The following is a 12,310-nucleotide window of genomic DNA, read 5'->3' as shown; positions in this document are numbered from 1 at the left end:
TTCTTCATTTCAGTTATTGTATTCTTTAGTTCTAACTGGTTGTTTTTTTATGATTTCTCTATCCTTCTTTATGTCTTCCTTAAGTTCCTGAAACATTCTTATCATCAGTGTTCTAAACTCTGTCTCTGAAAGGTTGGATACCTCTGTTTCATTTAGTTCCATTTCTTGAGGTTTCTTCTGATCTTTTACTTGGAACATGTTTCTTTGTTTCTTCATTCTGGCTGTCACTCTGTGACTGCTTCGATGTATTAGATAGATCGCCTAGAAAGAAAAAAAAAGAGAAAAAGAGGGGAAAAAGGAAGAAGAAAAAAAAAGAAAAAAGGGGGGGCTCTCTGCTCGCTTTAATCTGCAGACCACTTGCTCAGCAATAGAGGGCCTCTGGGCGACTCAGCCTCAGCTTTTGGGGGGAAGGCGTCATTCACCAACCTCCCTCTGGACTTGAAGTAAGCTTCCCACAATTAGCTTCTGTGTGCTCTGGAACCGTGTTCACCACCAAAAATCCCCACAGGTTGTTGCGGCTGTCTGCTGCTGCAAAAACCCTCTGTGGCCTACGGAGGAAGAGGCCAGGCACCAGGGGCTCAGGGTGCCCCGGGCAACACAGCTCTAGATGGGCAGGGTGGGCACCCAACACAACACAGGATGTGGTCAGTGGCCCCCACCAAGTCAGAGCAGCATGCACTCCTGCATTGGCAACCAGCCCGCACAAACTCGCCAGGAAAGCCCTGGCCGAATCACACAGGTGCACAGCTCACGGCCCTACACTCCCAGGAAAACTCCCAGTCTCAGCCTGTCCCAGTCAGCTGCTCGCAGATCAGGCCGAACAGCCCTACAGCCAATCACCACCCAGGCAACTCTGCACGGGCAGTGCGGAGATTGGGGACCTAAGGCGAGTCGCGCACTCCCGGGTCTCAATAAGCATCCTGTTGGAGTCGGAGCACACCTGCCAGGCGCTTCCCTGGCTATGCAGCACAAGCAGTACGGAGGATGGGGAATGCAAGGCCACATGCGCGTGCACGCATGCACACACACACACACACACACACACACACACACACACACACTCACTCTCCTACGCCAATTCCAGCAGACCAATGTGGTCCTGGACCTGAGCCTCTGTGGGAGGGCCCAGCCCTGAAAAGATGGCACCCTCCTGTGCACTACTCATGTGCAAGTTCCATACCAGGGGAACAATGGTCCCAAAACCTCCAGCTCCCGCACCAAAGGTATTCAGTTCAGTCCTTCCTGCAGGCTCCTGGGCCCCACTAACAAAGTTACTCCCTCCACCAGGAACTGGGTGAGTGCTCAACAGTGAGCGAGTCAGTTTGCCGGCTCTACTGGTTCTCCAGTGCCCTCAGCCTCACCGAGTTGAGCAAAGAGTGTCCTCACTAATTTCTACTTCCAGCTATCGTAGAACTCCTCTTTCAGGCAAAGTAACTCTGGGCTGGTGAGCGTGGTGTGGGGCTGGAGGGTCTCTCACCCAGTCGGAGAAGCCTCTCCACTACTGAGGTGTCCCTCACGGGCTTCGCACTCTCTTGCCTCCGCCCGTCCTCTTTAAGTCCTTTGTTTAGAGGTTCTGCTCATCTAGTGTCCAGGGAACTTCCGAGGTTGAATATCTTATAAATTATTTGTAATTTTGGTGTGATCCTGGGAGGCAGTTGGCACAGTGTCTGTCTATTCTGCCGTCTAGAGACTCTGTGTGTCTTGAAGGAGACCCTTATCTCCTGCAGCTACAGGGCTGAGATGGCTAATAGTCAGACCCAGATTCTCATCCTGCAGATGGCTGAATTACAGTGCAAGTTGAAGTCCTAGCTTCATAGTTTGTTTCCTGTTAAAGTGAGGGCATTGATCAGGAAGGAATGGGACCCTGAAAGCTGGAATGGGGACATGTGGGAAGACCTTATTGAAGCTGAATATATTGAGCCCCTAAATTCAGGTCAGTCTTCTTTGCCATTGGTACCAGCCTCTGCACCCCAGCATAAGGGGATTAACCCTGCACTGCCTGAGGAATCTGTACCAGTCTCCCATGGGGCAGTTTCCATGTAAAACGATACTGAATCTGCTCAGGACCCACAGACCACCCATCTCTGCCTCTAGACCTATAACTAGATTCAAATCCCAGCAGGCCCCTAAAAATGAGGTACAAACTATGACCCATGAGGAGGCTACATTCCAAAAGAAGTACTGGTGTTTTCTAATTTACACAGACAGAGATCTGGAGAACATGTGTGGGGTGGATAGGAAGGAGGTGGAGTAATGGCAGAAGGAATGCAAAGTTGGGTCAGGCTGAATTTAGTGATATGGGCTCACTAAGCAGAGATTCTGCATTTAATGTTACAGCTCAGAGAGGTAGAAAGGGCTCTAATTGTTTGGTTGTTTGGCTAAACCATGAACCAAAAGGTGGTTCACAGTGAGCAAACTGGAAATTCTGTACCTGCCTTAGTTTGATTGTAGAGAAAGGGACTAGAAGGCTTAGGGAGATTAGAATGTTAGAGTGGATTTGTCATTTAAGACTTACTCATTCACCCTAGGCATGTCAGAAGACATGCATATAAGTGGACCTGTGCAGTTCAAACCTGTGTTGTTCTAGGATCAATTGTATATAAGTTATGAAATATCAAGGGGAGTAAGAAGAGTTAAACATCACTTAGGGACTTTACCTCCTCTTCTGGGGAAGACGTTAACACATTTTCAGTTTTATGCAGGATAGTTGTGTCATGTAAGGTGGAAGTATGACCTTGTTATTGTCTTTATTGAGAGATTAAATATGGTTTAAGGAGATGCATATGGGTGCCAAGTTGACAAGACGTGAACTCGTGATGGTTAATTTATTGTGTCTACTCAATTAGCCATGGGGTGCCCAGATATTTGGTCAAACATTATTCTGGATGTGTGAAGGTGAGAATAACATTTGAATTGTGAGACTGAGTAAAGCAGATCGTCCTCTGTGATGTAGATGGGCCTCATCCAATCAGTTGAAGGCCTGAAGAGAACAAAAAGGCTGACCCTCCCAAGAGTAACAGGGAACTTCTGCCTGACTGCCTTGAACTAGGACATTGGTCTTTTCCTGCTTTCGGACTTGAACTGAATCATTGGCTCTTTTTGGATCTTGAGCTTTAGTTCTGGTACCATGGGCTCTCCTGGTTCTCATGCCTTTAGACTCAGACTGAAACCATACCATCAGCCCCTATGTGTCCCCAGCTTGTCAATTTCAGATCTTGGGACTTCTCATCCTCCATTATCATGTGAGCCAATTTAATTTTTTACACACACACACACACACACACACACACACACACACGAGGTTGGACAATTAAGTTCGCGAACTCATCCTAGAAAAAGTGCTACATACCTCACTGCTGAATATCACCACAGTCACCTTCGAAGTACTCTGTTTGGGAAGCTATGCACTGACACCAGCGCTTAGACCACCCTTCAAAGCAATTTTGGAACTCTTTTTCTGGAATGGCCATCAGAGCTGTCATCATATTACTCTTGATGTCCTGAAGGTCATCAAAATGTCTTCCTTTCAATATTTTCTTTATCTTTGGGGTAAAGAAAGAAGTCATTGGGGGCCAGATCTGGTGAGTAGGGAGGGTGTTCCAATACAGTTATTTGTTTACTGGCAAAAAAGTCCCTCATAGACATTGTGATGCAAGAGCCATGAGTTGTTGGTGAAAAGTTCAGGTCTTCTAACTTTTTCATGCAGCCTTTTCAGCACTTCCAAGTAGCAAACTTGGATAACTGTTTGTCCAGTTGGTACAAATTCATAATGAATAATCCCTCTAATATCAAAAAAGATTAGCAACATGGTTACAACAAGTTTGCAAACTTAATTGTCAGACTATATATAGATCTAGATCCAGATAGATAGATAGATAGATAGATAGATAGAGGTATTCCATCTCTCTGGAGAACCCTGAATAATATAGTAAGCAATCATATCTGCAAATGATGAAAGTTGTGTATTTTTTTTTAATTTATTTTTTTTATTGGGGAATTGGGGAGATGGGAACAGTGCTGGGGAATTGGGGGAAGGGGAACAGACAAGTTGCTGTCATTTTTTTCTTCAGTCTAGTTGTGGAGGACGTTGCTTCACTTGCCCAAGTTGGCACCATCATTGCGCTCTTCCCAGGTGAGGCACATCAGTCGCCGGCTTCTGGACGGCTGCTCACTGCAGCTGCTGGCCGCTCACCCTGGCTGCTCGCTACATACGGTAGCCCATGGCAACCCACTGCCACAGGGGCTGCAGCCTACACCGTCGCCGTTGCCAGCGACTCACAGCAGCCCAGTGTCACTGGCCCTCATATGTGGGATCTGAACCGGGGCCCTCTGGCGTCCCAAGCTAGTTCTTAACCATCGTGCCACTCGGCCGGCCCAGAAAGTTGTGTATTTTTAAATTCAGTTACCATGCTTATTTTTTTTCTTGCACTGACTACTGCCCCCTAGAGGGAATGATAATTGGAATTATTGTCTTGTTCTGATTTTAAAGGAAATACTTGAAATGACTCATCACTGAATATAATATTTTCTGTAGGCTTTTGGTAGATAACTTTATCAGGTTAAAGAAGATCCCTAGATTGCTATGTTTCTAAAATCATGAGTGGATATTGGATGTTATCAATGTTTTTTTCTCCTCCATCCATTTAGATAATCATTTTTTTCCCTTTAATCTTTTAATGCAGTGAATTACATTAATAAATTTTCTAAGTCATTAATCTACTAAAGTGCATTTCTGGGACAAACCAGACTTGATTATGATGCTTGTATGTATTTCAGTTTGCAAATGTTTTACCTTGATATTTGGATCTATGCTTCTTCATTTGGCTATAAATTTTATTTCTTTTCCTAGCTATGTGTTTGGCCTCATTAATGCATTGCTCAATTTTTTTTCTATTCTGAATTTTTTTGTGAAGAAATATGTTGTGCTGCAGCACATACTTCTGTATTGTGGATTAGTTCAGTTTTTATTTATTTATTTATTTATTTATTTATTTTAAAAGCAAGATATATTTTTGAAAGCTCATGCCTACAATAATTACACAGTCATGGAACATGGAAATGAAGTTGCTGAATCAAAAGGCACCCGCAGAAGTTCAAGAGGAGAGAGAACAGAACAGTTCTTTTTTGGTTTGTTTTGTTTCCAGCACAGGAGGAAAGGGAAAGAGGTGTGTTACAATTACTTTTCAGGGGAAGGTTTCTGTCAGTTGAAGCAGTGAACGTTGGCTTCTTTCCTGCTGGTCCAAAGCAGTCTTTTCTGTCATTGGCCTCTGAGGATGTCCTCAGTCTTCTGCTGTGTAGAGGTGATACATCAAGGCTACGACCAGTGCTGAGATGGCGGGAATCACCCAGTTGGTCCACCAGCTGGAATTAGAGTCCACAGTAGTAATAAGAGTTTCCGCAGGCTTGGTTATCTTTGATCTGTCATCTGGATGCAGCTCGCCAATGATGTACGTTTTGGACAATTCTCTAGCATCCGTCGAGTGCCCGACATCCTCAAAGTTTTCAGTAGCATCACCTCCAGCCTGTTCCTGTAAGACTTCTTCCCCACCAGAATGCTCCTCCAAAAATTTAGTCAAATCGTACACCTTGTGGTGCAGGATCAGCCAGGTGCTCTTGCTGTGGTTGTGCTTCTGTATCTCTTCCAGGGTGTAGTACTTGACTGTCTTATCCGACTGCTCCGCCATTTTGAAACGCGGCGAGCCTCAGGCCCTGCAGACACCAGCCGAACCAGGAGAAGCACAGCGCGCGTCTCAGTGAGCCAGGCCTGGGACATTCCCCGCCTAGTTCAGTTTTATGTGGGAGGTTTCTTGGTATAAGATTTTCTCCCAACACAGCAACATTTTGCACTCCAATTAAAAGGGTCTTCATGCAGATAAACCCACACAACTGAGAGCAGTACAACTGGAGAAAATAGGACTGTTCCTGATACCCCTTCGGCTCTCACAATCTCTCTCTTAGCTCAGTGTGGCCATCTTCTCTTACTCTGAAACACTTTGGTGTGGTCTTCTTAACTCAGTGGCATCAACCTTTCATCACACATTCTTACTTTAAGGTACTTTCACTTTTCTTAAGAGGTGAAGTTCTTTCTCTGTCTCTCTCGTGTGTGTATTTATATATCTAATAACTTACCATGTCTTTTTAACTATGCTGTTATTTTTCATTAGGATGTGGTTTTTGTTAGTGTTCTGGTTCCAAACCTGCTATGGTTTGAGTGGTCTGTTCAAACGCTATTCCTCCCATAATTCCAATTATTTTTTGTTGGCATTTTTACTCAACACAAAATTTTCTGGGATACATATATTTACTGTCCTCCAGCAGAAACACCTGTGTTCATTCCTTGATTAATTTGGGCCACTTCTCTGTACCTGGAGACTCCACTTGCTGTCGTCCCCTCTGCTTGGTAGATGTCAACATTGCTTTAACACACATTATATTATACCAATTTACTCTCCTACTGGTAGTGTATAAGATGGACTATTATTCCCCATCTGCATTAACACATGAAATTTTCAGTCACTAGTGGACTTCCCTGCTCATTGTGTTTGTAGTTTAAATTTTCTAATTTTTAAAGAGATTGTATATCTTTTCATATAATTATTGATATTTTGATATCCTCTTTTGTGAAATGACCAATCAAAATTTTGTCCATATTTATAATGTGTAATTTTTCTTTTTATTATTGATTCATAGAAGATATGGATTCTGTCCACATTCCAGATACTAGTTCTTTGTTGGTTATATGGGCTATAAATATCTTCTCCCACTCTGTGGCTTGCCTTTTCCCTCTTTTTCTGTTGTCTTTTCCTCTTGTTTTGTTTTCTAGAGGAAATAATGTAATGAACCCCCTAAACCTATCATCTAGCTTTGATAATCATCAACACTTCATCCTTATGTTGTCTTGTGATAAAGTTTTTTAACTTTCAAGTTGTCAAATTATAGTTCTTTTCTTTTATTGTTAGTGTTTTGGGTTCATTCGAATATACCTTTCCCTGAAATCATTAAATACTCTCATATACAATCTTTAACCTGCTTTATTACTTTGCATTCCCCATTTAGGTCAATAATGCTTCTGGATTTGATTTTGGCATTTGGAATGAGGTAGGGTTCAGATTCTGTTCATTTTTATATGAACAACCAATTTTCCCACATCATTTATTGAAAAGATTGTCTTTTATCTACCGCAGTGTCACTGTTCCCCTCCCCACCTCAGGTTTGCAGTGGCCTCCAGCAGGCCCTCCAGATCTCAATTTGGGTCTATTAGTTTGGGTTCCTGACCTAAGTTAATACTGAGAATGGGAATCCCACTCACACAACCCACCCGTGGCTTGTTTCCATTCCTGCTATGACCCTGAGCCTGGCTCCAGGGTTGTCTGTGAATATTTTCATGCCACATCAGCAGATGAATAGTTACAACAGAGACAATATGGCCTGCAAAGCCTAAAACATTTACTGTCTGGCTTGTATTAATTTTTTATTGTTGCTGTAACAAATTGCCACAAACTCAGTTATTTAAAACAACACAGGGCCAGCTGAGTGGCTCAGTTGGTTAAGAGTTAGCTTAAGAGCGTGAGCTCTTAGCAACAGGGGCGCGGGTTCAATTCCCACATGGCCCAGTGAGCTGCACCCGAGCTGAGCTGCCACTGAGCTGCCAACAGGTGGCAGGATGGCTCAGCTGGTGAGCGCATGTGCTCCTAACAACAAGACTGCATGTTCGATGGTAGGCTATGCCCACCCGCAACTAAGACTGAACTCAGCCCCTTGAGCTGAGCTGCCACCCAGATGGCTCAGTGGATAGAGCGTGTGCTCTTAACAACTAGGCTGCTGGTTTGACTCCCGCTTGGAATGGTGGCTACGCCTACCCACAACTAAGATTGTAACACAGCACCTTGAGCTTAGAGGCCACGAGCTGCTGACTGGCGCCCTCCACAACTAAGACTGAAGAACAACAACTTGGCTGGTCCCCTTCACCAATTCCCCAACTCTGTTTCTCTCCCCCAATTTCCCAATTAAAAAATAATGAAATTGAAAAAAAGCACACACACAAATTTATCCTCTTACAAAGTTCTGAAATTAGCTTCTCTGGGTTGAAATTAAGGTGGCGGCAGGACTGTGCTCCCTTACGAGGCTCTAGGGGAGAATCCATCCCCCACCTGGTTCAGGTTTTAGAGCCTCATTCCTTGACTCGTGACTCCTTTCTGCATCTTCAAAGCCAGCACTTAGCATCTTCAATCTCCCCCTGCTTCCATCTTCACATTACCTTCTGTCTTATAAAAACCTTTATGATTACAGGGGACCCACGAGGATAACACAGGATCATCTCTCCATCTCAAAATCCTTCATTTAATCACATTTGCAAAGTCCCATTTACCAAATAAAGTAGCCCCACATGTCCTGGGGGTAGGACTGGAACAGATGTGGGTGGGGGCATTAGTCAGCCTACCCCATGGTCTTTCAAAAAATGTTTTCTGCTATGATCATACCTTGACTCACTGTGTGTTATGGAGACAATTCCATTAAATCTAAGTTTTCTGACCCCCGCTCTACGCTCTATCTGGTATAACTTTCCTAAGATTCATTCTATGGTCTTTTCCACTTTGATTTCTCTAATTTTGAAGAAAATGTGTATTCTGGTCAAAGGTTTCACCATTTAAAAAACCCCAATTAAGCAGAACCTCCCAACTAAGAATTCTATGATCGTTAGTGAATAAAAATTTACAATGACAAGTTTTTCAAATATATATATATATATATTTTTTTTTTTAGCTGAGCCATCCTGCCATCTTTTGGCAGCTCAGTGGCAGCTCAGCCCGGGCTGTGAATCGAACCAGCGACCCTGTTGCTCAGAGCTTGCACTCTTGAGCGAGCTCTTAACCAACTGAGCCACTCGGCCGGCCCCTCAAGTATATTTGACACCTAAAATTACTCATTGCCTTGTGGCAAGTCAGATTAAAACATAGCATTTATAAATGAATCTTTGGTGCATTTAAACATTTGTTTCAAAATTTCTCCATTATCAAAACTGGGAGCCCAAATGTTTATGTTCATATTGATCTTCAAATCAATAAAGATCATACAGACTGATAAAATAAAAACTGACTATTTTTAAGCCTCAGTGCGATGCATTTTGTTCATTTGTCAAGTGGTTGATCAAATTACTAAGGTTTTCCTTTTGAAAATACTCCTTCTTCACTTACATTATGTCATAAACAGGCAAAACTTCACCCTGTGCTATTTAGGAACAGAGACAATATTTTAATACAAGTTCCAAATATTTCCATGTATCACACTCCTATAAGCTTACTTGACCCAAAGTGAACCATCAGGATTTTGCAACAGTTGTTTCCAAATGAACTTCACATTTCAATAACTGCAGTGCTTTGCGTCAGCGGAGAGGAACAGGCCCTACCTGGTCAGGTTGTTCTGGTGGTGCGAGATGCCCCCGTGTAGGTGTGACTGGGACAGACTGAGTTCCCTCTCAGTGCCTGCTCTGACTTCTACTCTCCTCATAACCCCTGCTGTTAGTTATTGTCTCAAAGAAAAGGCCTGGCAGCCATAACAAAAAGCTCACTTGCAAAGTCTTTCTGTGGTGTTATAGGCTGATTTGCGTGTTGAAGTCCTAACCCACGGTACCTCAGAATGTGAACTTATTTGGAGATAGGGTCTTTACATAGGTAATCAAGGTAAAATTAGGTCATTAGGGTGGGCCCAAATCCAGTGTAACTGGTGTCCCTATAAAAAGAGGAGATTGGACTCAGACATGTACAGAGGGAAAATGATGTGGAGACACAGGGAGAAGATGGCTGTCAAAGAGCTAAGGAGAAAGGCCTGAAACAAATTCTTCCCTCACAGCCTCCAGAAGCAGCCAACTCTCTCGACAATTTGATTTCTGACTTCTAGGCTCCAGAACTGTGAAAAAATAAATGTCTGTTGTGTAAGCCCCCAGTCTGTAGTTGACTAACACATGTGGTGAGAGACACCTGCTTCCAAAGGAATTCAGAGGTGGTGACCTTAGGAACCCAAACACCACATGTTCAAAAGAAACAAATTACAATTTTCTATAACTATTTGTTCATTTTCTGTCAAGGGTACATCAACAACAGGTAAAAGTTTAAAGTTATAAAGATCTACACCCACTGGTGTCATTTGTGTAGTTGGAGTCAGCAGGCTTGGTGCCACTATCCCAGCTCAGTTAAGTAATGTTTGTGTCACCCTAGGCAAGTTAGTTCCTTACCTCTCTATGCCCCTCTGTGCCTCAGTTTTTCATCTGTAGTATGTGGATGATGACACCTACTTCACAGGGAGTATTGCAAGAATTAAGGAGATACATGTCACACAATAAGTATGAGCTCTCATTATGCATTGTAATTATTTAATGACTACTCTGGACAGTTCCTGCAAACCCCAGAAGAGAAATATACAGGAATCTAAACACAGTGATTAGAAACATTGGGTTGAAATTTAAAAACAATAGAATTTGCCATATTAAATTTCGCCCTTTACAGATTTGGACTGTGGGCCTAAGAAAGATTTATTTGATGTGAACCCCAAGAAGAAATTTATCTGCTGAGATGGCCTCCCTATGGTCAACCGAGGGCCCAAGTTTCCTGAATAATGAGAGCCTAGTGGCCATTTGCTGACAGGCTCCTCATGTACTCTGTACAGGAAGAACTTCAGTCTGAACTCTGGGCTTCCATCATGCTCGCTGCCCTGCTAGTTCACACTGTCTGAGTCAACCACTGCAGGGAAGGCCTGCCCTGTCCAATCAGAACTGCATAACTTAAATACCTCATTTACATAAAACAGACCTAATTGGGAACCTGGGCAGGAGCTTTCCCTATAAAAGGTGGCCTCTCCTTTGTCTCAGTGGAACACACACTTTAGGTTGCTACCTGAACTTGTGTCTCCTGGGCTGCAGCTCCTTTTGCTCAAATAAGTATCCTTATTCTTTGTTACAGTCTAAAATTAATTCTGGTTTACAGGACACTGAGGCAAAATAAAGGTGCAGTTGTGGTCGATAGTCACTTAGCCAGAATATCGTTGGCAGTCACACAGCTAAAACCTGCCTGGGAGAAGCAACCTTGAATCATACTTTCCCACCAATAAGAAACAAGAACAGCTGGAGAGGTAACTGCAAGATATGTAATCGGATTTAGGAAAGGGTCCTAAACCTGCACACCAGTTAGAAGAATTGTCCTCTCAGTGACCTATCCTCATTACCATACTAAACATAGCCACCAGCGCAATGACAGATTTGGAGCGGCCCATATAAGACCAAAAAGAGGGTGGCAACCTAATTTTCAGAACTCCCAGCCCCTAACCCTGAGGGCCCATGAAAGCTATGCCCGAAGACCTCAGGTAACCACATCCATTCTACATATATTGGAGTGTCCTCTCTTGGTACATCAAGCTTTCACTTTAATAAACCTTTATCTCTGCAAACTGTTTCGCCCACTCTCTTGATTTCTATTCTGAGAGGGTCCATGAAAAAAGCCTAAGAAAAAGCTTATAAGAGTTTGAGCCAAACACCTGACGACAACTGCCAGGAAGCAAAGTTTCAACAGATGAGAAAATGCTCTGCAAAATGGCGGTTTGCAGCTTATTTTACACATAGAATCAAAGGAGGAGGGTTACATGAATTCCATTGGTTGTAGATTAAGGGGGTGGGAGAAAGCAAAGCAGGGAAATCTCTGGGATTGGATAGAAGTAAATTGGAGAGACAGGTACTTCTTTTACATAGGTGAGTGGGTACAGGATAGTTAATATTGGGTTGTTGGAAAAATCATGACGCACTTTTGCAACGAAAAACAGAAAAAAATACATCATGATTCCTGACAACCCAATAGTTCACATAGAGATATTAATTGAGGGACAAGAATAATAATGAGGGAATCTGTAGTTTCCTGCTCTGGTCTGGAAAAAGGGATTACTGATATTCCATGGATGTCATGTTAGGGGCAAAAAGATAATAGACAGGCTCACTTAAGGTGAAGATTGACTTTATGAAGAAAGCTTCAGGCTCAAGATGTGACTTCCCACCATGGCCCACCTTAGTTTTAAATTTTTTATGTTCACACCATCTTATGTGGTTATTTTCAGTCTCCTGACCTTGTTAGGTTTAACCTGTGGCCCCTTTTCTGTTCTCAATCCTAAGCATTTTGTAAAACATAGGTGCTATTTCGTTGATTCCAAGCACTCTGGAATGCACATGTAGTGGGTGTGCTCAGTAGGGGTGCTGTGGCCTGTGGTTAGTGTAAGGTGAAATTGTGTTCCTGCCAGGCCTTCTTCCCCTCTGGAGTCAGGCTGGAGAGGT

General features: G+C 43.2%; 1 protein-coding gene across 1 annotated transcript; it reads right to left on the bottom strand.

The window, feature by feature from the left end:
- Positions 1-5,212: 5,212 nt before the first annotated feature.
- Positions 5,213-5,699, bottom strand: LOC109392758 (cytochrome b5-like). The gene has a single exon (XM_019661394.1). The coding sequence runs from the start codon at positions 5,682-5,684 to the stop codon at positions 5,280-5,282; it is 405 nt and encodes a 134-aa protein (XP_019516939.1). The 5' UTR covers positions 5,685-5,699; the 3' UTR covers positions 5,213-5,279.
- Positions 5,700-12,310: the final 6,611 nt, after the last annotated feature.

Source organism: Hipposideros armiger, unplaced genomic scaffold (assembly GCF_001890085.2).
Source record: "Hipposideros armiger isolate ML-2016 unplaced genomic scaffold, ASM189008v1 scaffold_347, whole genome shotgun sequence".
In the NCBI taxonomy this organism is placed as follows: Eukaryota; Metazoa; Chordata; class Mammalia; order Chiroptera; family Hipposideridae; genus Hipposideros; species Hipposideros armiger.
Note: the sequence above shows the minus strand (reverse complement) of the source record. Positions and strands in the feature narration are given on the sequence as shown.